Genomic DNA, 25,720 nt, shown 5'->3' with positions numbered 1-25,720 from the left:
ATTTAAAAAAAAAAAAAAAAGCTGTATCTGAGCTTTTCTGTGTCATATTTAATCCGCCAGTAAAGTTTATTGTGGAATGTTATTTTCATCATTTTCCTTCTCAACCGCAACCTTATATGGTGTCAGATAAGCACTTGTTTGCTGGCAGTGCATGAGCTGCTGACCTTGCTTGTGCCGCACGCAAAAGAGGATTGCCGCTTCCCAAGAATAAAGGGCATGCACTTTTATCTGTGACCACATTCCCATCACAAGTCTTTGCCAGAAAAACTAGAAAATACAACAAAGTATTCCTGCTGTGGAAGACATGATAACCAGCAAAGCTGTGCTTTTGTCAACATACCCTATCCTGCCTCCGGATAAATTCTGTTGGTAAATAAACATTACCAACAAAAGCACAATTTTGCTAGCACAGCTGCACTCATAGAGGGGGTTTTCTCTGGTGTAGCGGTCTTGGTACAGATCATATGTAATCTCACAGATGGCAAAAAAAAGTGAGGGGTGATTTATTTCATGGCCTTCATGCTGTTTATTTATGGACTAGCAGCATCTGGTCATGTATAGAGATACCCAATGCAGAAAGGTACCAGAGAAAACTGGGCATCTTGCTTTGTGGTTGGTTTTGTTGTTGTGGTGGTTGGTTTTTGTTGGGTTTTTTTCTGGTCAAACATTTCTGAAGTGGAAACAGTGGAAATAACTTCAGGAAGTGCCAGATGGTTATGGTAGCCCTGTTGAGTCTACCACTGGGGTCAGCAACCCCATTCCTCTCCCTCCTTCATAGCCCTGAAACGTACCTGGAACAATTCTTCCTCTGCAAAAACATCGTTATTGTAATTCACTCTGCTACTGCTCTCTGACAACGGTACGCATTTTAATTTTCTGAAAACTGGAATATTCAGGCCAGCTAGTTTGGGCAGCACTGAGTGGCCCATAATATATAGGAAATCAGACTGAATGATGTAATGATCTCTTCTGGGTTTAATTTCAGCAACATTTATGCTCATTTGAGAACCATTACTAGCTCATAAGCTAACCTTAATTACACTTTATTCTACATATAATTCTCCTGTAATTCATTTACCCTTCAAAAAGAGGTTTTTCTTGTGGAACTGTCAGTAAACACAATTGCCATAACTGAGAGGCCTTAAAATAGAGTCAAGATGATTGTATGCTATTTTTCTTTTTTTATTTGCAAATCTAAAAATAAAACACCGTTTTGAATCATTATGAAATGTACATCTGCCCTTTAAACATCATACACATCACTGAAATGCACATGTGTAAAAAGCACAAGAGGCTAGAGGAGATCTTCAAAACACACACATGCTATTTTAAATCTGTATTTTGAAACTGTTGCAAGTGTCTTTTGTTCTATTTATGTTTATGAAATTTTAAAATCACATACCAGCAAACAAGTACTTGGCAATTGTCCACCAAAACTTACTGAAACATTAGGCTTGAGTACTCACCATTTCCTCCAGCTTACATTTTGCAGTATGCCTCATGCTGGCTACCCATGAAGCAGAGTACATTTATTACCAGCATATTTGCTCTTACCAACTTGTAGGTTTGCTCAGAACGTTTTCTAGTTTCTTTCTTTCCTTTTTTCCCATCCTCTGCTCCCTTTTCCTTTTTCCTCCAGTGACTCATACAGTAGAAGAAACTACCCCACTTTATACAGGATTTACAGTAGTACAGGTACGTTATTATCAGAAACCCTGCCACTGCTAAGATAGGTGCCCTAAGAAGTACCTAAGGAAAGCATCACCTGTTACTACCTGTATAACAAATTACAAAACTTCCTGCCCTAATTACCAGCAGCCATCCTATTTCCCATGCCCTACAACTTAATAACGATATGCAAGCATTTTAAAAATTCACATAAATTCTGCAAACACTTTTTGACAAGTATTGTGCTTATTTCCTTTTTCATCCTCTGTTCCTAATACTGAGATGATGATATATTGTAAGAAACTATAATTTATTTAGAAAGTTTTCAGGTTAAGAAATTTATCAAGTCAAAAACCTCACCTGACAGATGATCCTCAAAACTGCTGGAAGGCCAAAACTAGTTATTGATCACAGTAATTAGCAGTATTTTTAAAAGCACCATTCTAACTTACTCAAGTGACAGAAATTCCTCAATTTCTGCAATTACCTTCTACAAAAACCTACCTGAATTCACTGGCGCACTATCCACTTGATGTGCTTTTTCCCCCATTCATACTCTAACAGGCATATTACTAGCAGAAATATTTACATTTTAGCAAGTGCTGGAAAGTATTCATACAGCACAAAGGATGAGCTCAATCAGTTCACATCAGGAACTGTCACCTGCTGTATGTGCAACACCTTGACTGACAAGACTTTGCAGGCACTGCAGAGATACAAACAGCAACCAACCATAAGCAGCTACACCTAAAAAGTAACTTCACAGTGTTCACGCTTCAAAATAAAGGAACCCATCAGCAACAAGAGCTGTGTCATTCAGCAAGAGCTTGCACTTCTAATTCTCAATTCATGTCACAACTTTCAGTGAGAGCTGCAGGCCCAAGTAGCTTCATTAGGTATATATAATAATTCTGAATAAATTCAGAAAAATCTTTATTTGTATATATGCAGACTGCAAGCAAACAAAAAGGCTAAGTCCGGTAAATATATTTCTTTTCTAGAGCTGACCAAATAATATGCAACTCAGAAGAAAGTACAAGAGAGAAAAGGTATGTATTCCTTCTTAAATACCCATAAGGGCACAAAGTATGCTAATGAGCTGAAATCTCGTTTGCGAGGAGCTCTCAGGCAGGTAACGGGAAGGAGATGCTCCCTTGCCAGATGGCATGTTCTGCTGTTGGCCACGGAGGAGAATGAGTGTAACCACGAAAACGAATTAAGTGTTTTAACTGCCCACATATGCATACCCTCCACCAGTTATGACAAGTGGCTATTTGTGCAGACAAAAATTTCAATCAGCAATCACTGAAGGTTTCCTGTAAGATTTTTATTTTAAAAAGATGAATTTATCATTAGCAAGGGCGCGAAACTCAGAGCACAAAACATTCTGAGCCACAGAGCCAGCATCACCCAAAGAGCTGAACCAGCCTTTGCAATCGATGATCTATTGGCCGCTTTTACGGCCAACTAGTTGGGCAGTTTTATTTTGCTTTTGACAGTAAGTACCACCTCCAGGCTTTCCAAAGCTCTATTTTCTTTCCTGGAATGAGCCAGCAAGGAGCAAAGTCAGTGCCAAACGCACTTCTCCAGGGCCCTGTGGAGGTTCATTTAACCACTTAACCACTCCTGCATTTTCAGCCCTTGTTTTACTTGATGTTCATTTGGTTGGTTGGGTGGGTGGGTTTTGGTTGCATTTGTGTGTGTGTGTGAAAATTTTATTTATTGCCCAGGACAAAGGGCTAAAACAAGAAGCTCTAGATGTAGTGATACATTTGTGTACTTTCTGGAGGGTTACCGATTACACAATTAGCTTAACTTTTGTACAGATTTCTTTAGCCTAGTAACTGTGTGATTATGTTTAACAGCCTACTCTCATAGTTCTTAAGCTATACTTGCCTCAATGCTAACCAAGAGGCCTCATGAAATCAAAACAAAAGAGTTCAGAGCAAGAACTGAGAAATTAATGCATACAGAGAAGATATTTTAACCTTGAGAACAGAAACATCCTAGCAGGAGTGCTCAAACAAAGATGATAAGAAAGGATTGCTTGGCTGAACAACAGAAGGGGGAAACTTCCAAGGAGAAGAAACCATCCTCAGGAGACCTGTGACCGTAAAAGGGAAAAAGGAGTAGGGGGATAACTCCACAAATGACCACTGACGACCAGCGGAGACCCTCGCACATGCATAGTGTAGTTCTGCAACACAGCATTATATAAATGTAGCAGATAGGCAGGGAGGTGGAGATTTCTAGGAAAATGTGTGAATATTCGTGTCTTTAAGATATATAAGGATGAACTTTTGTTTCAGGGTATGCATGTTAGGTGGAGCGATCCCCCATGCATCCAGCACTGCAATAAAGAATGCCTGCCTTCTAAAATTTCAAACTAAGTGTTAGAGGGTTTTCTTGCCAACTTTTTCGGTAACAGTAGTATACCCACAGAACAGATAAAATGCCCAGAAAAAAGAGTTTTCCTACATACAGCTGTTGACATCTAGGGATCCAGGAGGTTAGTTTGGGTTTTGTCTTCTCAAATGGTTGATGGTTTGAACCCTGGAACTACTGTGATGGTACAAATATCTCTGGATTTCCAGCAATGTGGCATCCTTCAACACTGGGTGGAGACAACTTGACTCATCACTGAAAGGAGAGGAAAGACTGCCTCCAGACTCCTCAGCTTCGCTTTTGATTGCACTTGGTTATTGCTTGCAGCTTCTGACATTGGCTGGTCAATATTCTTAATCTGTTCCAGCCTTCTGACAGCCACAATATCAGCTGACATTTCATTCTCAATGTTCAAGTCCATTTCCATGTCTAATACAGAAACATTTCTAAAAATTGTTTTTTCCTTGCCAGTTCCAAGTGATTTCTCACCGCCTTTTAGAAATCCTTCTAGTTTCTAAAACTTGTCTATAAAATATGTCTCTGCAGCACACATCCTGTAAGGATCTTGTGGGATTTAATATTCCCTTAGCAGCTGTTATTTTTTAAGTTTACCTTCAATACTATGAGCTGTTTAAGCAGGAATGCAAACTAGTCTATTGTTGTTATCTGACAGTAACAGGTTTCTTAGGGAATTTATTAGAAAGTCAGAGAGCTTGCTGGTTTGGAATATAGAAAAATATTTATAATTAAACAATAGCCTTTTGTCATACTTCAACTTTTCAGTAATCTAAACCAAATGTAAAACCCACTAACAAAAAGAGGAAACGGCCCGAGAATACACGTTCTAACCCAAGGGAGAAACAGGCATCAATGGTTCCCTCTCATGCCTCTATTAAAGAGTGAGCCCATTAACTATGATATTGTGGATATCTCTGCATAAGCAACTTCTTCTTTCCGTTCTACAAATCTCATAACCTCTAGCTTAAGTAAACAGTAACCTCCTCCTATTTTATTTACGTATATGTTTGCTGAGGCATCCAAATGGCTGATAAATAATGCTGTGGAAAACCTACAAATAAAGAGGAATAATAGATCAGCATAAAGAGAGCACATCCATGCAAGCAGTGCGCTAAGAAAGGCTATTAAAGGAATATGCTGAATCACTATCCTTCAATACCTTTGTCACCATTAACACTTATTTTCCTGGCCAGCTATACTTTCCACCTCCCCCTCGGTCCCTCATGATGGCAAGATCTAATGGCAGGCTCCTCATCTTGTAGATTTTTCCATTGCTGAAAAACTCTTCCAAGGTCTTTATAGTCTCTTCACCTGAAAGAAGTTTATTCCAAAAACTTTGTTCGGAACTGGCATGAAAGTAGACCTAAACATTGCATTTGTAAAATTATTGAGGCCATTGCTATTATTTGACTTCAAATGTGTTGAGATGCTTTACTATTGCAAGAAGTATTTCATACTCCTAGCTCTGACCAGATTCCTCCTTTTACCTACCTCCTGCTTTTGATGTAAGGATTCACTTTAGATTCGATATGGCTATTAATAATTAGCAGAATGAATACATTATATAGGATAATCTGAGTTCATCATGAAGCCCAGCAAAGCTGTAAGAAGTGAAACATCATCTTTATGCATTTACTACTAATATTGCACCTGAAATAAAATATTTCAGATGTTCCCAAAGACATGTATTATTCCCTTATTGGTAAATGACAACAACCAGCACTACTCAAGTAGTGTCATTCAGCAAGAGCTTGCACTTCTAATCCTCAATTCACGTCACAACTTCCAAGAAGCAGGCATGCAATATACGAAAACAAGAAAAAAGAAACCTATGGCTTTAAAAAGATATAAAAATGCTTTCCTCAACAATAAAAAATCCTGTTCAGATTGGTTATATTACAGCTAAGTATGCACAATTTCATAGAGCAAGCTCTGATCCCGAAAACTTTGTTAATACAATTTGTGAACTGAGTCCCTGGGGCATAATTTTCAGCCGCGCTGTGGTTTCTGCATTTTTGTATAATTTTATATTGTGTGTCATTGATTACTTGCAAACACAGACTATGCCATTTTGGGATCTGGCATTAGCATGCTGACATTGTGTAATTTAACAGCATGATTAAGGAAACACTGTAGACACCAGGAGAAGGGTTTTTTGGATGAGCATATGATTGAAGTCTGACCCAGTTCACTTTTCAGAAGCACATCATGGTTTTTTTTCTGTCATTTCCACCGACCAATATAGTGGGGTTATATATTGTATGAATATTCAAGCAGACAGAGGGTAAGACAGAAATAGTTCAGGAGCACAGCACATTCTAAATTTGCACATACACTTTCAAAGATGCTATTTTTGCAAGGTATACAGGCACAGGAAATCTAATTTGTTCACTTCTATCTCGGTGCCTGCATTCTCGTACTGTCCCTGACCTGATTCAGGTTCCCTTGGACTGCAGTTTGGGGCTTGGTTACTTGACAGAAATTCACAAGTTTTTGTCAGTTCTTTGCTGAGGAGACCAAACCCATTTTGTCACAATGTGCTGGCAGTTTGTCATGGTGGCTGTAGCCACCTACTTTTGCTCATTTTCTCCACCACAATCTGGATACTATCCCCTATGCCTCAACCTGGAGCTGCAAGCAGGTATGTACGCTGACCTGCAAGTCAATCTTGTGGCAAGTGCTGCTTTACCTTCCCATATTCCTGCCAAATACACTGCAATCAATAATTTCCTCAGATTCTTCAACAGGGACACTTCTACTAATGCAATACTTTTTTTTAGGGGGGGGTTGGATTTTTTTTTTTTTTTTTTTAATAACCATGACTGTTCTGCCATTTTGCCAAGAGGAACGTAGCACCTGTTCCCTCGCCACACGGCTGCAGAGCACCGACCTTGACCCCTCCACAAGAACAGGAAATTATTAAATAAAAAAATAATTACAAAATTAAGTAGTCAGATTTTATACCAGGAAAGCGTAGAGAGTTGGAAACAATTATAAGGACTTGGGAGAAAAACTGTAACAGATATACCACATGACACTCTTTTGTAAGTATCAAAAAAAGAAGGGAAAAAAGCCATTGCTATCCTAAATCCTCACCACTGTGAATTGGGACTGCCTTACAACTGCTCATGATCAGAGTTGCTTTTTGGGGTTTTTGGTTGGTTGGTTCCAATTTCACCCTCTTCAGAATAACTAAGAAATACCTGTGCTCCTCCTTCAGAAAACGTTCCAGCTGCATTGAACACCAGGACAAAACCACTGTGGAACTTGCAGCTCCAACTCCTAACACACGCTGCTGCTTCACTCCTAAAGGTCGTATTAAAAAGGTTCTAAGTCGAAGTATTAAACTACCGTGGCCAAAACTTAATGCTCCAACAAGAGAAATGTAGCAAGTCAATTGCTCATGACTGCAAATCATGGACAAACACTGACAACAACTAGAAAACCAGAGGCAGAGGCCTGCACCATCTTCTGACTCCCTCCCTTTGCAGGGCGGGGTGAAGGGGGAACCTTTAGCTAGAGCATCGCAGTTGGATATTCATTTCGTACCTGCATTTATCCAACCCTCACTCTTTTTAGACGCTTTACATAGCAACAAGGTTAACTCCATCGCAGCTACTCTGCGCTTTCTTCTCTCTGTTGTGATCTACATGTGTTCAGGTTCTTCCAGCGTGCCTGAAAAGCTGACAGTGCATGGCATCTGTTTGGAGATGTGGTATTTACTGGTTGCATCAGCGACTTTCTGTGTAATTCACTAAAGCAGGGCAAGCTGGCTAATTACTGCTGCATCCAAGTTCAAGGTTCAGATCCAGATCCAGATGTCAAACCTCTTAAAGATTCAGGATCATCTGGTATTACTTTTAGTTTGGCTCATTAGAGAGAAAATCCCAAATCACCATGTTTGATGCTGGCTTCCTCATTTCTGTCCCTGAGTTGCTGCGTAACTCTTCAGAAGCTAAGAAAATCCCGAAGCCTTGCCTACATACTGTGTAAGACATATATGTTACAAAAATGGTGTCCTCTTACTTATTTTTAAATTATGTAGGATTCCAGTCAGTGACTCAGCAAAGTCCCACGCAGAGCAACTCCCTGCTGGCACTCTTGCGGCCCTGAAGGGAGGGAGACCAGGTGGTGGGCCTTTCCTCACAGAACAAATGCGGCTGCTTTATGCAATAGCAGGACACGCAGGACAGCATCAGAAAGGGCTCCCGCAAGTCAGAATGCAAATTGTTCGTGAGTGACGAAATAAGGAGAGAAACATATTGCCTATGCAGACTTCAGATTTCATGATGCTATTTTAAGAAAGCTTGGTAGTCCTCAACTCAGCATCTTTACATTACTCCTCTTAATCTACACACAAGTTTGGTGACATCCTTGATTTTGCATTAGAGATTCTGCCTGTCACGTCCCAATCCGCACCTCTCTTGCGCTGATACCTAGGAGTCTGAAAACATGCCCTACATTTCTAACAGCAGAGCTCAGGTGCTCTTTTGGGATATTTTCTCCCAAATCCTTTTGGAACATGGAGTATATATAATAGATTTTCAGAGAATATCTGTAAATTAGCATCCACAGAACTATCAAGGGTGTCTATGATTTCAAACACAGTATCCTCTATTCAGTAAGCAATTTATTTCAGGAGGTTGACTCATTTCCTTAAAGCTTTTTCAGCTATCTGTTGTGACTGAAAAAAAATCAGAAAATTTAAAAGTACTCAAGGAAATGAGCCAACACATCCTGGAAGAAATTCATCCAATACCCACACAATAAGATAAGTCAGTCTTGGATTTCTAAAGAAATGAGCAGGAGGAAGTTCTAAAAGAACATGAAATACTTTCTGTGAAATACAATGGTTGTTTCCCATCATCATAAGGCTCCTTACGACCACTTTAAAGGCAAATACTATGTACTATGGTTTTTGTTGGTGTTTTTTTTTCCCGACAAAAAAAACTCCACTGAAATAGTTTAGTGAATCTCCCCAGTATTTAAATTAAAAATATTTCTGCCATTATGCCTCATGAGAAATTTACTGCAGATCTGTGGTGCTTACCCCCAGGGCATAGGGTCAAACTCTACACCCCAAGATGAAGCCTCTTCAGTGAGATCCATAATGCGTCACAGAATCACCTCATCACAGAGCTCTGGGGATGCTGGCTGCCTGGAAGTGGTCACCCAGGGACAAGCAAACAAGAACTCCCTACCTTCAAAGGTCTCCAGTGATGTAATCAAGTGCATGATCTTGGAAAAGCTCAACTCTTTGAAAACAAAAGCAAAGACCTTACAGCCTTTCCGAGAACCACTCATCCCCAGTGTTTCACGTTTATGAATATCTGAAATCATGACAGGAACAAATGAAAATCCACTTGCCAAACAATAAGGGTTTCATGAAATAGTAGTTATTACAAATTGCCTTTGCCTTTCTTTGGATTCTGACATACTATAAAGCACGAAAAGTGCGACAAATATTTTGGGTATTCTCAGTCATTAAGTGAATAAAGGCAATTTTTCATTAAAACTTTTCTATGCCATTGCCTACTAGACATGAATTTAGCAGCATGACAATGCTAAATAGATGCCTTTGGCTAGATTTTTTCCAAGTGATGACATATGTACATGTGCTGGGCTAGTAAAGGTGCTAAGCTTCTTCTTTCGCTTGGGAAGCTCACTCCATATGCACATACAGCTTTTGGAAATGCAGCATGGTACAGACATGGTACTGCACCTCCCAGAACACGTTTGCCTCTTAGAACTGGCCGCTGATGCTATCTCATGAATGCCACCCCACTCTTAGAGACATGATCAACTGGGGCTCTCACAACGGAGGGAAACTGCACCCTGAGTTTGCAGCACAAAGTCACTCTTCAGACACATTCGATCACGACAATAGAATCTCTGTGCCACATTCTCATTTTTTCCATTACTCTTGACAGCATTTACAGTTTGGATCAGTGTCTGTTCAGTCTGTCCAGCTGATGGCCTTAGACTTAATTTTTCTATTTGATGACTTCTCTGTATCAGAATATCCCTTGATCCCTGTATGCATTTTGTCACGTATACCTGGTCTGGCAAACATAGATGTTTCCAAACCTTAGCATGCCCCTTTGCAATCCACCAACTCATACATCATTCACAAGTTCAGCAGGCCAATCCCAACATCCAGAAATATTTCATTGTTTTAAAGCTTTTATGTCCTACAGGAAAGCCAAGATCCAACTGCTCTTCTAATGACATAGTTTCACGTTGCAGCTAATGGTTACACTGACCGATCAGCAGATCTGTCTGCTGGATCAGATGGAGATCAGATGGAAGAGCTGCCCCACGCTGCCTCCTGCCATGTCCCACTAGACAAAGCAGTCAGTCAGCTTCACACTAAGTCAGATCAGCAAGTATCCAAAGGAAAACTACAACCAAATTAGATGCAAGCAAAAACTACACCAAAGATCAGTGGGATTTTTGAGGGAGGAGGTGTTAGTTTCCTCTAGGGCAACTTCTTGAACATCTTAATGATTTTTCCCATTCAGACTCCCCCTCACCTTAACACAAGAAATATAGTATAAAAATAGGAGAAAGTAAAGAGAGAGACCGAGTGACATGGTGTATACAGACTCACTAAACCAACAGAAGCAAAACTAAAAAAAAAAAAAGGGAGGGGGGGATATAAATAAAATAATAATTTCATCATTTCCTACTTCAAATTAGCTTTTATGTTTCATTGCTCACAGTCCCCAGAATGTCATAAACCTAAATTTTGACATACCTCCACAGAACCTTCCATGAAAGAAACTGGGCAGAAGGAGCAGAAATGGGATTTGGAGGGAAAAGGTAGGGGGAATAAAAAATAATCACACTCAGTGCAAGCCAATGTGTCCCTAAAAAAAATTCAAATACTTTTTCCAGGTTATGTAGCTTATCAGCAGAAAGATAATTTTCAGAATGAAATTGTTCAACCTTTGTCTGAGCAAAAAGAAAATTGGAGTAATGCTAAGTAGTAATTCAGATCCTTGAAGAGTAAGTGCGACCTCTAAAGAGCAAGTCTGTCCTGCTCCACTACTTTTAAATCAAATACTTTTAACAGGTTTTTCTCATCCTAAATGAATCACACCACTCTAATTTAAAAACTGCATTTGGCTGAAACTAATGTACTTCATATCCAACTACCCAAACAAACATAGCTTCAATTTGTTCACAGTAACTGGAGTTTCTGGTGAGTACATATCTACAAGATTACCAAGACGTTAGTAAATATTCTTGAGTACCAAATAACCTACCTCAAAGTAATATGCTGGATCATGACCTAGCTAAACGGAAGATGGTCTTCCACTGGAAATTAAAATGGTATTTTATGACAAAGTCTTAATTAGCTATGTCTAACTGCACAGCATTGCTAAGTAAAAAGACATTATCCCAGCAATGGCACCTTACTAATCTATTCTTCATTACCTCTCATGCAATAGATGCAGAACAGTGAAAAAAGGAGGTTGGAAGATTTCCCAGGATCTTTGCAATCTACTTCAGCAGAAGAGAATTTAGAATTTCCAGGGTAAATTAACTCCAGAGTAATGCACTGACAGGATAAACAGAGTTTTCCCATAGTAACCACAAAAACTGCTAACCTGTCTTCAGCACTACCGTATCACATTCAGAGTAATGAAATGACCTTTTTCCCCCCCATACATTTTCACACATGTGCTTTATTAATTTTGTAATGAGATTAGTTGTGCCAGGGGAGGTTTAGACTCGATATTAGGAAAAATTTCTTTACTGTGATAGTGATCAAACATTGGAACAGGCTGCCCAGGGAGGTGGTGGAGTCACCATCACTGGAAGTATTCAAAAAATGCGTAGACATGGAATTTCAGGGTATGGTTTAGTGGGCATGGTGGTGTTGGATTGATGGTTGGACTTGATGATCTTAAAGGTCTTTTCCAACCTTAATGATTCTGTGATTTGTGAGATGGATTATTTCTTCAGGGTTCATATTTACCTATTAAACAAAAAGGATGCCGATATAGTTACTTCTAGATGCAAATCTTTAAGCTCATATCATGAAGATATCCGAGAGCAGATGAAGGTCAAACACTGCTTTTGACAAGTACTAAATGGCTCTGCAGCTTGAACTGGATGAGACCAAAGCTAAAAGAAACACAAAGGTCATACTGCAATTCTTTAGAAGCAGTATCATTTTACTAGTGCCAAAAATCAAAGCCAATTATATTAAAATCATTACTAGCAGCCAAAAAAAATGAGATAAATGTCTTGTTTATTTAATTTTCTAGCATGAAATCTCAGAAGTAAAAAGCTTCTTCTCTCACAGTGTTAACATGCAACAGCAAAAAAGGACTACAACACCATGTAGACTAATGAAGGCAAAGAATCTTTATTATTTTGTGTTGATATCTTGAAAGCAACGACAGATAGATAACAACATTCCCATGATTTCTTTCAAATTCCTAGCAGAGTATTTTTAAAAAGCAGTCCCTGGGACCCTGCAAGCAAAGAACAGAACCTAGAATTAAATGCAACTAGAAACCAAGGCCCACCAATTCAGCTACGCCCAGCAATACAAGTGAATCCAGCACATAAGTAATTATGAAAAGCGCAATCAGTCTTGCACTCCTATTACAGCAGCCTACAAATCACATCCCATCACACCCTTTCTGCTGGGGTCACTGCTGCATATTGCAGCTGAGCAGGTCAAGTGGCAAATTACTGCCAAAGGGACAGTCCCTCTCACTCTCCTGGTTACACATTCCTGCAGGTTCCCCGTTGCTGCCCCCCCTCGTCCCTTTCCAGATGCTAAATCGGCATAGAGCTGGTTGTATCCTTGGGAAAGTAAATGCTCTGCCACCTTAGCGCTGCTCAGTCAATGGGCAGTAAACAGCACCAAATACAGTGATTTTTATCTAACTGCTTGAGTAGGAGAGAAGAAATGTACTCAAGTAAGTGTGCTGTAATTAGGACTGCTTTTCAAAATCGAGATCTTATGTCCTAATGATGGAATATCTAGCTGAATGGACAACACAGGTCAAAGCTATCCACATCATTTGGTGAAATGCCACTGATGTCAGGTGGGCTGTCTTTGATTTTACTTGCCAAAACCAGATCATAGTTGTGTTAGGTTTGGGTTTTTTTAAAGGAAAGTGGACAATGCACTTCCATTGCATTGCTATCATTTCATCTGTTGTTCAAGTAATTTACGAGTTAAAGAATACATCAAAGAAAGTGGTGTTAACTGTACATGAAGTGTTACCCCATCAATAACTCCTAAATTTTATCCATTGCTGACTTTGGTAGATTTTTGCATCCTTATTCAGTATCTCGAAAGCAACTGCATATCTGTAAGTCTACTTTGTAGACTTACATCGCTGAATTTTAATTGTTGAAAAATTTCTCTAGCTGAATTTTCCCTCTCCGTGTAGGTTATCTTCTGCTGAACTGTCATGCATGAAACTTTATGTACAAATTAAACTACAGTGTACATAGAAAGATGTTCTTTTTTTTCTTTTTTATGAGGTCATTACTGGATATTGATCTCAGTGACAATGGTATGTGCCTGCTATTCTGCAACTAAGTGCAACTGTGCTCACGTGAATGAAATTTATAACCACCAAATAAAGTTTAAATTCTCAAGGAAGGAAGCATTTCATAGAGCACAAATTTGAGAGAATTATTGTCAGGGAAAACCAGAGAACTGAAAACTGGTGACCAGTATTCATCAAATCTTTTTCTGTATACAGTTAAAGAGGGCTTGATATTAACAGTGACATGCAGCAAAAGATCAAGCTCAAATTGAATTCTTAAATATGTGCTTTAAGAAGAAATATTATTTGCTCATTTCCTTTATGATCTGTTTATACATCCCCACAACTATGCAAGTTATTCTGAATATATTCTGTAAAATTTCAAAATAAGCTCCTTTACATTCACTTAACACTTTATAGTACTCATCTTGCTTCTTCAAGACAAAGTAAAGGATCTTTGTTGTATCTTTTCCTCTTCTTACTACAAAACATGGGAAATTACTATGTTATTTTTATGGAAATTTTATGGTAATTTTTGCATTACCACACATCAGGATATAAAGGATTGATTTATTCCCAAGGTCAGGGCAGGAATGATAAGGGCAGTGAACCTACTAATTTGTATAAACTTTCAAGGACTACTGACATATTAGTGATGGAATGAGCAATCGGTGACTCGAAATACAACCAAAGCCTGAACAGTTTGACATGAACTCTGAATGACTGCTAGACAAAGGAGGCAGATCTTGTGAAGAGTTTGACCAGAGCTTGAAACAAAGCTCTGAAGCATGGGATTTGCTCATCTGGGAATTGGCTGCCCACCAGAGTGAGAGCAACGGAGTCTTGGATGCTGCTGGGCAAAGAGTCAATAAATGCTGCCAATGCAGATGTTTGTAAGCTTTGTTTTTTCCCAAGGAGTAAACGCCAGCTAAGCATAGTCAGTTTAATGGCACTCCTGTAGCATCTTCACCCCACATCAGTAGCTCTCATGCCAAGCTGGCAAATTGTACAACAGCTGGGTACCACTCAGACCCAGCTGAAAATTTTTCAGTACCAGAGGAGCTCTAAGATGGTCAGGTCTGGCCATTCTCTGGATCTTTTTTGTTCCTCAACCAGTAGGCATTGGAAAACAAACAAACAAACAACCTAAACAAAACAAAAGCAAACACCAAACCAAAACAAAACATACAAACACACCCCTGCAAAAAAACCCAAAACTACCAAACAAGACACCTCTTGATGAGGTTTGCTAGGAAAGGAGGACTATGAAGATCAATATTAGCACCTTCAGTAACTTCCTGCAGTTATAATTTAAGAACCTGTGTATCCAATATCAGCATATATTAAATGGTTATTAAACATATCCGACAATAAAGTGCTAGTTTCAGAGTCCTAGTATGCATGTTTCTTATCTTTTTAAGTGCCACTGGTTTTAACTACGTTGGTGTCATCCTTAACATGCTGTATTTAACAGTCAGCTTACAACACTTTCCCATTAATTCAGATTCTTGTAGTCACTGGTAAATCTGTGTAGATGAGAAAGCCAAGACTTCATTAAAAATTTACAGGAGGAATTCAAACACTGCATAATGCAAAATTAATCCATAGTCTATTACTTAAATGAAACAAATCAATAGATGAATTAATGCAACTACTTCTTCAATCCAGTTGTCAGTGATTTGGAATAACTGTTTCTCCCACATTATTTTGAAAATACTATATAGTATTGGTTTGATGATAGAAAACAGATTAACAAATATCCTTTAAAAAAATCAAAATGAAAGCCAACCCCCTCCAAACAAATAAAAAACGCCAAGCTAACACTAGACAATGTTATGGTAAAGGGAGTATTACAAATTCAGAAGTGTACATTGGTTTCCAGTATCCAGTGTTTGTATTTGCCATCTTCCCATCTGCTAGAACAAGCACTTGCATCAAAAAGGCAGGGTGGGGAGATAACTGCTTTTTATCCAAGGGATTATAAATGTCATGCCAAAACCTCTTGCAGTGGAAGGACGTTGACAACACAGCTGAAAGCATCCTCTCTGCAGCTACGTTTGTCTGGTTTTCAGGTCAGGGGTATCTCAAAACTTAAACACAATTAACCGAAAACACTGTATGTTCTGACAACACTTTCTGTGATAGCCTGAACTTCTTCCAGACATACGTACGATACTACAAGGTTCTAGGGTTTATTTTTATTTTTTATCAGGGAAGTAATTCTTTTCTTCTTAAAACAAATATAATGAGCGTATTTTAATGTAGCGAGCATGTCTTTTAAGGTATCTGCTGCGTGCAATGAAAATACATAGAGAAAGCACCTTCTATCCAGGTCTTCTAACTTTTGCAGTAAAGAGAAAGTATTGTGCTGTCCATACACTGATTTTTGAGCAAAATAGAGTAGCTCACAACTGAGGAAGAAAAAGTACCAAATTCTCTGTTGGGCAAAAAGGAGCTTTGCATGTAGGTCAGGATCTAGGAAGAAAGGAAAGAATAAGACTGAAAGGCGGTACCTGGAAGGAAAGCTTGGAAGACCCTTGGTTTGTTACAGATTTTTTTTTTAACTCACTGTAAGCCTCACGACACATGACTGTAGGATACAATTCCTGTATCAGACTGCCTTCACTTTTCATTAGCCCACTCAAGAGGTGGCCCTTCCTTAAATATGAGGTATTTCAAGGCAGCTTTTTCAACATACTTTTGCTTATCACAAATATCAACACCAGACAAGACACAGACTAGCATCAGCCCCAGCTGCAGGCCAACATTAATCCAAGTTCTCTCCTGTAATCCTACTTAATGTCAGCTATGACTTTTGCTTTGTTATACATATTATTTAAGCATACATCTCCAGTGGGAGTTTCACCAACATCTCAACACGCACAGGTAGGTTTCAGAGCTTCAGAGCCACAGCTGGTCTTTTTGTTTATTTTTTGAAGATAACAAAAACACCACAGTGCTTAGATATTCAGATGACATAATTAAAAAAATCCCCAATGGTTGATGACAAACAGTGTAACACCAGCCTCCTGGAAGCCTAATGCAAGGACTCTACCATGGAGCCAGCTGGGTAAAGACTGACTTCTACACGGAAAGTCAAGCACACGGTTTGCAGACTTTAGCAACAGCCAAAATGATGAGTAACCACAACTTAATCCTGTTATGCCTAGTAACTAGTTAACAAACATTAACAGTACTGCTCAGATTTTAAAGTACAGAAAAGTACTCCTGTTGCTAAAACAGGAAGGAAAAAAATCAAATCAACAGTCAGACTTTTCTGGAAGATAATAAAGTTATTACTTTATATGTTTTCTATAATGGAAATCAGAGAAATCTTCTGGGAATAAAGTATCTTAACATTTTATAATCTCTCTGTCTAACATAAGCCATTATTTTAAGTGTATTAAAGGCAGTTTATGTGAAAGCTTTTTTCTTTTTAATCTTGTCTGACCTGAAATGGAAAGGCTCCGAACTCCATTACCCTAGGAGGCTTAGTATAAACCCATAGCCTATCCAAATTGCCCTATGTAACTTTCCATCAGTTTTTTTTTGTTTTGTTTTTATAATGCTGTTGTGGATCCATGTTGTAGGTATAACAACAAGCCAAGCAGCCTGTGAAAAGCAGCTGATATAAATATCATGTACCCTGATAGGCAGCATTTTAAATGTGCTAAGGATCTCTAGAATAAGGGCGTGCATCTCATAAATAGGACTCTGTAAATTAGGACAAAAATAGGCCAACTTGAGCAATTTGGCCATGGCAGTTAATTCATTTCAACCAGAAGTAGGGTTTGCTTCTCTCTCCTGACTTTTTATTATTTACTCTGTGCTTTCAGATTTCTTTAAATATGAGACTTCATGGCAACCCATAAAGGTCATGAAGATTCAACTTCCCTCAGCATCCCATGAGCAGCGGAAAATCTACCTGCTCATCATCTTGAAAAGTTCTCACCTCCGAAGGAAGTCCTGGTACGCTGTTGCTACAATAGCACAGTAGCAAGAAACCGTAGTCCCTTCAAACCGAACATCCATTTCTCCTCTGATTCCAGCCAGGTCCAATACTTTGTGCAGCCTTAGTCACTAACATGACTCCAGAATCTGACCACTCTTGCAATAGCAAGGTTCAGATCCCCCTTAATTAGAGGAAAAAATGCCTGTAAAACTCCAGTAGCTTAATTATTGCTTGGAACAAACATTTTTAAAACATGCATGTACAGAGCAGAAGCTGGGTCAGTACTGGACAAGAAAACTAAACAGGTCTAAAAGGATGCAAAAAGTGTTTGTTAAATTCTGTAGTCTTCTACCACTTCAAAAGATCAAGGTTTTCAGTCTAAATCCTAGTTTAGCTCTTAAAAATTTTTCCTTTCTTTTCATTAGGACAGAAAGACTGAAAATTTGCCTTTACTCCTCAGAGTAAGCACAGGTGCAACACCTCTATTAAAAAGCCCCTTCCCTGAATTTCATCATGCCTTGTCACTTTTAAGTGACAAACCTCATAACCAGTCCTGAAGAAGAAAGGAGAATCCCATTCTAGGCAAAGCTGAAAGCTGAGTTCAAAATAAGCCTGTGGTTCAGATTTGACAATTTCACATTTCACGCAACACTGCCAGCTTTACCTAAAGAAGAGCTAAGACTCAGAAATACCATTTCTCCCTTGCATGTAGTCTCACTGGGATACCTTTCTGTGCTTTGATAGGTGTGTTATCTACATTCTCCACACATCTCACCTCTGGAGTTAGAAAGCTGCTTCAATAGAACTTGAGGCACGAGACTGTTCAAGAAGTGCTAGTGACACTTCAAAAAGTTCAGACAATACAAAACAAGAAATAGTCACGAAAAATGTTGTTTGCCTTCACAGAATACGCTGTGTCTGTCACACACTTTTGTCCCGGTAATCCTTAGGAGTACACTGGAAAAGAAAAAGACCCTTTGCACAAAGCAGTCCCTCAACAAGCAAACAGATTACATTTTAGCTGTACACAGCAATGAAACAGAGGAAGATTCGCATATGGTACTAAGACAAGCAAACTTGCACATGTATCTAAAAACATTCCTTAAAATACAAAATTCTAGAAAAACTAGGCATGAATTTAGATATGTAGAACTATGTAGAATTTTTCACAGTTAGGTTCAACTTCTTGCATTTAAAAACTAAAGACCAAAAGTTACTGCAGAGGAGCACCCTGGGGACATTCTAGTGCAATATGCAGTCTTTTCTACAAACTATTTGTTCATTTATGACTTCCCTCCCTTTTTAAAAAAAAAAACAAAAAACACACACAACACAGAAGTCTGGAAAGAAATCCACATGCACTCAAAAAAAAAAAAAAAAAAAAATCAGTCCTCCAGAATAAGATGATTCTGTGCTTTTCCCATTAGGCTTTTCTCTTTTTAAAAAGATATCATCTGTTTTTATAACCATTTAGCAGGCCAAATATTTAACTGAAGTTCTACTGCGCTAGAAAAAACTCTACCTACTACTCCCTAGTGTAAGCCAATCATCTGCAAACCACCTACTAGTAAAGGCAGCGACTCTGATTACTGACAGTCTTGTGACCAACTGCATCAACAAATGTCTGGGTGAATTTGTACAGTGGTTTGTAGTCAGCCTCTTAAAAAGAAAGGGATCTATTAAGTTTGGTACTAGTGAGATACTGTAGTTTTAACCATGCAGGAAAACCACACTCAGAAGCACAGAACTTACTGCTTCCTCATGATAAAAAAAACTAATGAGCGCACGCTAGTGAATGAAGAGGCAAGACAGTTTCCCAGTGTGTCGTTTTCAATTCCTTTTATAATGGATGTATTCTATGAAATTAGTTTGAAGTGGAAACGTACCTGAATTGCTTCAGAACTTTGCCAGGTCTCTCTGTACGAATGCCTGAGCTCAGAATGATGCTCGTTTTCAGAATTTCATCTTCTCTTCACTTACAGAACTAACCACGACTTTATGTCCGCCCTCAAAACATTTATCCAGCATTCATGGCAGTTAATTGTACAAACCAACATTAAAAAAAAAAAAAAAAAGTCCAAGGACTGTGCTTTTGGTTATGCAATGTGTTTTTTTAAAGAGCAAAATACTTGCCTTTTTCTCTTCCTAGCTCCTTGAAAAATGGTGCTTTACTAGAAGACGTGGGGAAACATTGGAGGTACAGCACCAGGCTGGCACAGCTCCAGCACTGTCTTGTGTTAGTGACCACAACACAATTTCCGCTGCCTTCAGGAGGCAGTGCCAGAGGAGAGCGACTTTGTAAGGGAAATGGTTTTCATTTTAAAGAAAGAACAGGATGGATAACCTCAAGCCACTGTGATGAATATTAATACCGTGTTTGAGAGCGGAGCTTTTATCCCTCTCCAGAGAAAAGAAGTAGTGAGTGTCCTCAGCTTCCAAAGGAGTAAGTGGGAACTGGGGGTACTTCAAGGCAATTGTTACAAAGAACTGAAAATCCCGGATTATACCCCATGGGATTTAACTTACCTTAGCTACATCTATAAAAGTTATGCAGATGAAAGGTTTTTAACTTGTCATTTTAAAGTTATCATTTTTTAGAGACGCTAGATACTGGAAAGAGTTTATCAAAAAATTGATTCAAAGATAGACAGACATGCCTATCAGGCTGAATAGATCCTTTCCTCTCTGTTGTAAAAAATGTACAGTTTCATCATTCAGAATGATGAAACCACAAGTCTTGAAGACTCTGCTCAGATCTATTTTTAAATCAGTAACAAAACTCTCACCAGTGCTCATGGATTTCAAGTGGCAGCAGAGACAAGAGCTCAATGTGAAGGAGTTCCTGGACCTTTCATCATTTCACAAGAAAACAGGAAACCCAACACACTCAAAACACTCTGGTATTACACAGTAGCATGACGGGGGTTTTAGGCCTAAGGCGGCATTAATTTGGCTGTTCCTTATAGGATTCTTACCATGTGGTGAGTTAACATTGTTTTGTACTTTAGGGGCTCAGTAGACTGGAAATAGAAATATTTTTAATCATTAAAGTAGGATAAAAATCACTTATAGCCTACAATAAGAACTAATGAGAATTTTACAGAAAGACACTGTACTTTAGCATCTTGAATATCATTCCTGAAGTGCTGTAACCCATGAAAAAAACAATGGGAAGGCATGTCAAACTTTTATTCTGATGAAGGTCTCAACATATTTAAATTAGAATGTTTAAGCTCCATTTAAGAGTCCGTGCATTTTACAGCACAGATCACACTTCAGCTGCTAATGCTCTCGGGAAGATTAATTTCTGTTTATTATGGAGACGTTTCATTTAGGTGGCTTAAATGTTAGCACATATCCACAGTTCATTCTGTAGCTCATGCAGCAACTCCAATACAGCTTTTATAACCAGGTAAGCACTGGAACAGCAAAAGTCAATACTGTCCCGTTTGTGGAGCTGCAGTAATGTTGGAAAGAAATATCACACAAAAAAAAAAATGAGAACTGGAAACAGCATATCCACAGCATGTATCATTAAGTGATGCAGAGATGAACATCTTGGAAAAAGCTAGCACAGCAAATACCTCTCTCAAATCCTACTGAGATTGGTTTCATTGCACTAAGCTTAGTCCCAGCACAGACAAAATTCCAGTGGTCAGACCTGTTTCCACCAGTGTCTCTCCTATACCTGCTTTGCCAGGGTGAACTGACAGTTCCTGTCTACAGTAGTAATTAGGTCTACAGAAGCAGTGCAATTTGGGGAAAAAAAAAAAAAAAAAAAAATCAACAGATCAGTCCCACCTATTGAGCACTGGTTAAATTCAGAGACTAATTTCAGTGCACGTGAACCACATTCCTTAAGAAGACGACTAAACCCCATGTGGCACTACAGCTACCCGCTAGCTATGCTCCAGTTCCTAGTGGGAACATAAAGACTGTCCTTTGGACTGCTCCAAACCACACACACAGCACGGATGTTTGGATATAAGGACCTGATTAAACATAATACAATGGAAAATCCCAACCTAAATATGCTGCTGATGCTGGAGTCTCAGCACCAACTGCTTTGACCTACTGATCCATTTCTTTTGAGCTACATTATTTGCTAATGCACACCCCGCCCACAGGCCCTTGCGTGCTACTCGTTCCAGCTCCCTCCTATGAAATATCCTGAACAGCACAAAAAAGCACATAAAGAATCCCTTTACAGGATTTCCTTCTACAAGCATTCTTCATTAATAGAAATTCTCACTCCTTCGGAATTGATACAATTTCAGTTCTAAAAAATCAAGGACTTATACAAAATACCTTTTCCCAAATGTGAAGAATTGACTTGTCAAAAAACTGCATAAACATTGGACAGTAAACATGTCAAGTTACATGATGAATGCAGTACTCCGAACAAGCCAGCCACCAGCAAAGGTGAAAACAGGAAACTGTATGCACATTTGTTGTTTAAGAAGAACGCATTTCATCTTCTAGCAGGTCACTGTGGAACCAGATCTACATTAATTAGAATCATGTTTTTACACAGTTCACTGCACTAAGAAAAGCAAACAGAAATCCAATGTAATTCTCTGCAGTCTTACTCAATTTTTTTTTTAGATTAATTATGTGGAGTGCCAGAACACATATCAGAAAAGGAAATATGAAGTGGCAAAAGAGCAATAAACACACAGGAATATTATAACATGGTTCTGACTCACCTATGTGATAAAGTCCTATCCAGTCAGTCGGGTCTACTTCTTCCTTAATATCCCAGAAAATGATGAGGTTCTGAGATTGCCCCAAGGTATATTCATACATACTGGCTGTCAAACTAGACCTGCTATCTGAGGTCACTAAATCAGTGTCGCTGTTGGCACGCTGCAAGTTCATGTTCTCAGCCATGGTGCCCTGAGATGCCAAACTCTGCAGATTCTCCGGGCTTAGTGTATACCGTAGCTGTGGGTTGCGACGTCGCACAAAGAGCAGATGTTCTCGGGCTGAACTGGCCATCTCTTCTCCACTTTTGTCAATTTACGTGAAAAAGTTGTTGTTCAGAGATCTATCATGAAGAAGAAAAAAATAGAAAATATTAAAGGGAGACAGCAGGTTACTCAGTCAAATATTAAATGCAGAGGTATTAGTGCAAAAATGTTCCTACAGAGGCCTAAAACGGACTGAGTAAAATCTTTTACTTCATTGCTTTACCACTGCAGCCACCTTAGTGTCTACATATTAAAAAAGGAAAGCATTCATCACTTGTGACAAAATTCAGAGTTAACCACACACCATGAAACATTTATAAGCCAGAAAGCAAAACATTCAAGCAAGAACAGCCACAGTAACAAAGCTAATCTAAGTCTGGCAGTAGCCTAAAGAGTGAAGAGATAATGAACTCATCTTCCACTAAAGAAATCACAGCAGCATATGATGTACTTTCACTTAGGTATGTTAGTTTCCAACAATACTCTCTATGCTCTGTATGTTCAGAATCAGTAACATGTTGAAGATATTAATAAGGCTGGACATAAGGAAAGATCTCCTTATTTTCATATATACAAATAACCACATACAAGAAAAATGTGTGCATGTACTCATATTAAAAAGCAAGTAAGAGGTACCTGTGTATTATTCTTGGGCTTTCTTGGTGTCATAGCCTTCAGCTATCATACATAGATATATTTGTTCTCTTAAAATAACCCAAGCATTGTCAGACAGTGCTGAGTGTCACCTGCTATAATGTTCCTTGTCTCAAGCAAGCAATACAGAATTAGGTAGAGCCCATGGAAAGCAAATTGATTGGTTGGTCACTTCCATAGTATTATAATTGCAATTAGACCTACAGTACACTACCACTATCAATCAAATGTCCAACAACTGGTTTATTAAACAGAAACCGCTGCCTCTAGAGATAAAAAGACATTTAGCTATTAAAAAGAAAAAACAAGTACTTGGAGATCCCAAGTCTGTGATTAAGAAAACTCATGTTTTTTTAAAAAAAAAAAGTAATTTTCATATTTTTCTTTTCCAATTCATTCCTCTTTCCCCACATAATGAATCTTCAAAAACTGCCTCTTCCCTTCACTTCTATTTCCTATCACTCATCTTTAATTTTCTTTTTATAACATTTCAGTGTATGCACTTACAGTGTATCACAAACTCTTCTGCTATTTTCCAGCTTTTCTTAAATTGGAGATGTTTTGAAATATTAAGAACTAACAAAGGGGAAAAATAAAGTTCAACTCATCCCGTTGTATGCAATTCGTCACACGCTGTACATGGTTCAGCATCAAATATTGCAGAAGAGAAAAGAAACAAAAATTCAGTTCCATAATTCTACATATATAGAAGTGACATGTAGATTACTATATTTACTTCACGAAGTACACGACAGTCTTTCCTGACGTGAACAATGTTTTGGCTGCATACACAAAACGTTTTGTTTCTGGTGCTGGATGTCAACGGGGTTCACCAACTCCTCTGTCATGTTCCCACAGAGTCTACCTCCAACAGCTGTGTTAGTGATGAAAAGGGAACTTTATACCAAAGGGTCTTCTTAAATGAGAGTCAGGGAAGTTAGTATCTTTTTTCTCTATGCAGAGTATTATTCAATAGATCTGAAAACCTAGGTGACTTTGAAACCAGAAGGGTAAGTAAGAAATAGCCACCAACTTCCCTACAAGCCAGTGAAACACAGAAGGATCAGCCAGTCACTGTGATTCCCCCACCCCATTTTTTCTGTCCCCCTTTTTCATTTTGTGATCTGGGCAACAGTACACACTAAGAGTTAAGTCCTAAAATAAAAGAGCTGCACCGCTCATCAGGAAGAGCCCCGATCTGCACCTGAGCCTGCCCGCCCCAGCAAGCACATACACCTGCCCAAGTACCACCACCCCCTGCGCCAGGACATCGGGCGAGGTTAATTAACAGACTCGCAGAGCGCTATCTAGTTAATTTTCTTCTCCCGCAGCTGGAGATTTATGTCATTTTGAACTATTGTATACAGGGGGTTTACAGCAGTAAAATCACTGCAAAATAAGCGTCATGCAGGAGGATTACACTTTAAAGACAAAGGTGTAATAGAAGGGGTGAAAAAGTTTCCTTCGGCTGCAGCGCCATACACTGTACCCGGGGCAGCACCGGCACTTGTTAGAACATACTGAAAATTTGTATGTGGCAGATGGACAAACTCACCCATGTTTAAGGACACATAAAACCAACATGTACTAGCTAGGACTATCCCACAGTTTGAGAGATAAGAACAGCCTGAGAAAAATGTTAATTCCTTTGCAACAGTCCATTTTCTTAAGTCCTAATTGTTACTATCACTCCAGTGAATCACAGACATCACTACAGTTTCAGAACGTAAAGCAAAGCACAGACCTGAAAGCTGGGTAACTTCTCTGATCCTACTAAAAAATCCAAGTATCTCAAAGTCGTGATTTAAATAATGATCCCAACAAATCAGGTAACCTAAAGCAATTGAAATCGATTTGCAATGAACATGTTAAACTCACACGTAAATGAGCTCCTATTATGGAAAAAATACTTCAAAAAATTCAGGACTTGTGAACTTTTAGAGTATTTCCTAAATTCAGTGAAATAGGTTGCAAAGCAGCCCTAGTGTCGGCCAGTACTCTGCTATGTAGCATCTCACAGTAAGCTGGAAGGTTAATCGAGACTGGTAAAGAGCGAAATATTGTAAAAGGGGAAAATATGATTGCCATAAAACCCAAACTACGAGGAGTGATGGAAGGGAGAAAAAGAGACACTACTTTAATTATTTGCAGTCTGAAAATTCAGTCTGAAGATGGAATGAAACCCTTACGCAGTACCTTCCTGCCTACAAAAGGAATTGCTTATCTGACATTTGGTTAACAATTCCTGACGTCTGCCATTAATAACATAACTAATAGTGCACTAACATGTACGTCCTACCAGAAACAGAAGACAAGAATTAATCTCCCACCTTCAAGTCCTGCTAAGTGCCACTGAAATGGCATTTGCATCCAGACTATACTGTAAAGACAGTACCCACGATTAGCTGTGTACTCATCAGTAAGCAATTTTGCCAGAGACAAAGAGATGAACTTGATAGCTCTTTAAATTTCCTTCCAGGCCTATATTCTAGTACTTCTACGACTATCTGGAGATACAGATTCGATCTATTAAAAACAACATAAATAATAAA

At 38.8% G+C, this 25,720-nt stretch overlaps 1 protein-coding gene across 1 annotated transcript in view; it reads right to left on the bottom strand.

Moving 5' to 3' along the window:
* The window catches only part of HECW2 (HECT, C2 and WW domain containing E3 ubiquitin protein ligase 2), a gene marked incomplete at its 5' end in the record, with an annotated part of 112,171 nt that extends 89,629 nt beyond the window's left edge, over positions 1-22,542 (bottom strand). The window contains one exon of the mRNA XM_082001609.1: positions 22,251-22,542. Coding sequence (XP_081857735.1) covers positions 22,251-22,542 — 292 coding nt within the window. The remainder of the gene's footprint in view (positions 1-22,250) is intronic.
* Between the last annotated feature and the right edge of the window lie 3,178 nt (positions 22,543-25,720).

The sequence above is a fragment of the Phaethon aethereus genome, assembly GCF_964289735.1.
Source record: "Phaethon aethereus genome assembly, chromosome: 6".
Taxonomy (NCBI): Eukaryota; Metazoa; Chordata; class Aves; order Phaethontiformes; family Phaethontidae; genus Phaethon; species Phaethon aethereus.
This window is presented reverse-complemented; position numbering and strand designations above follow the sequence as displayed.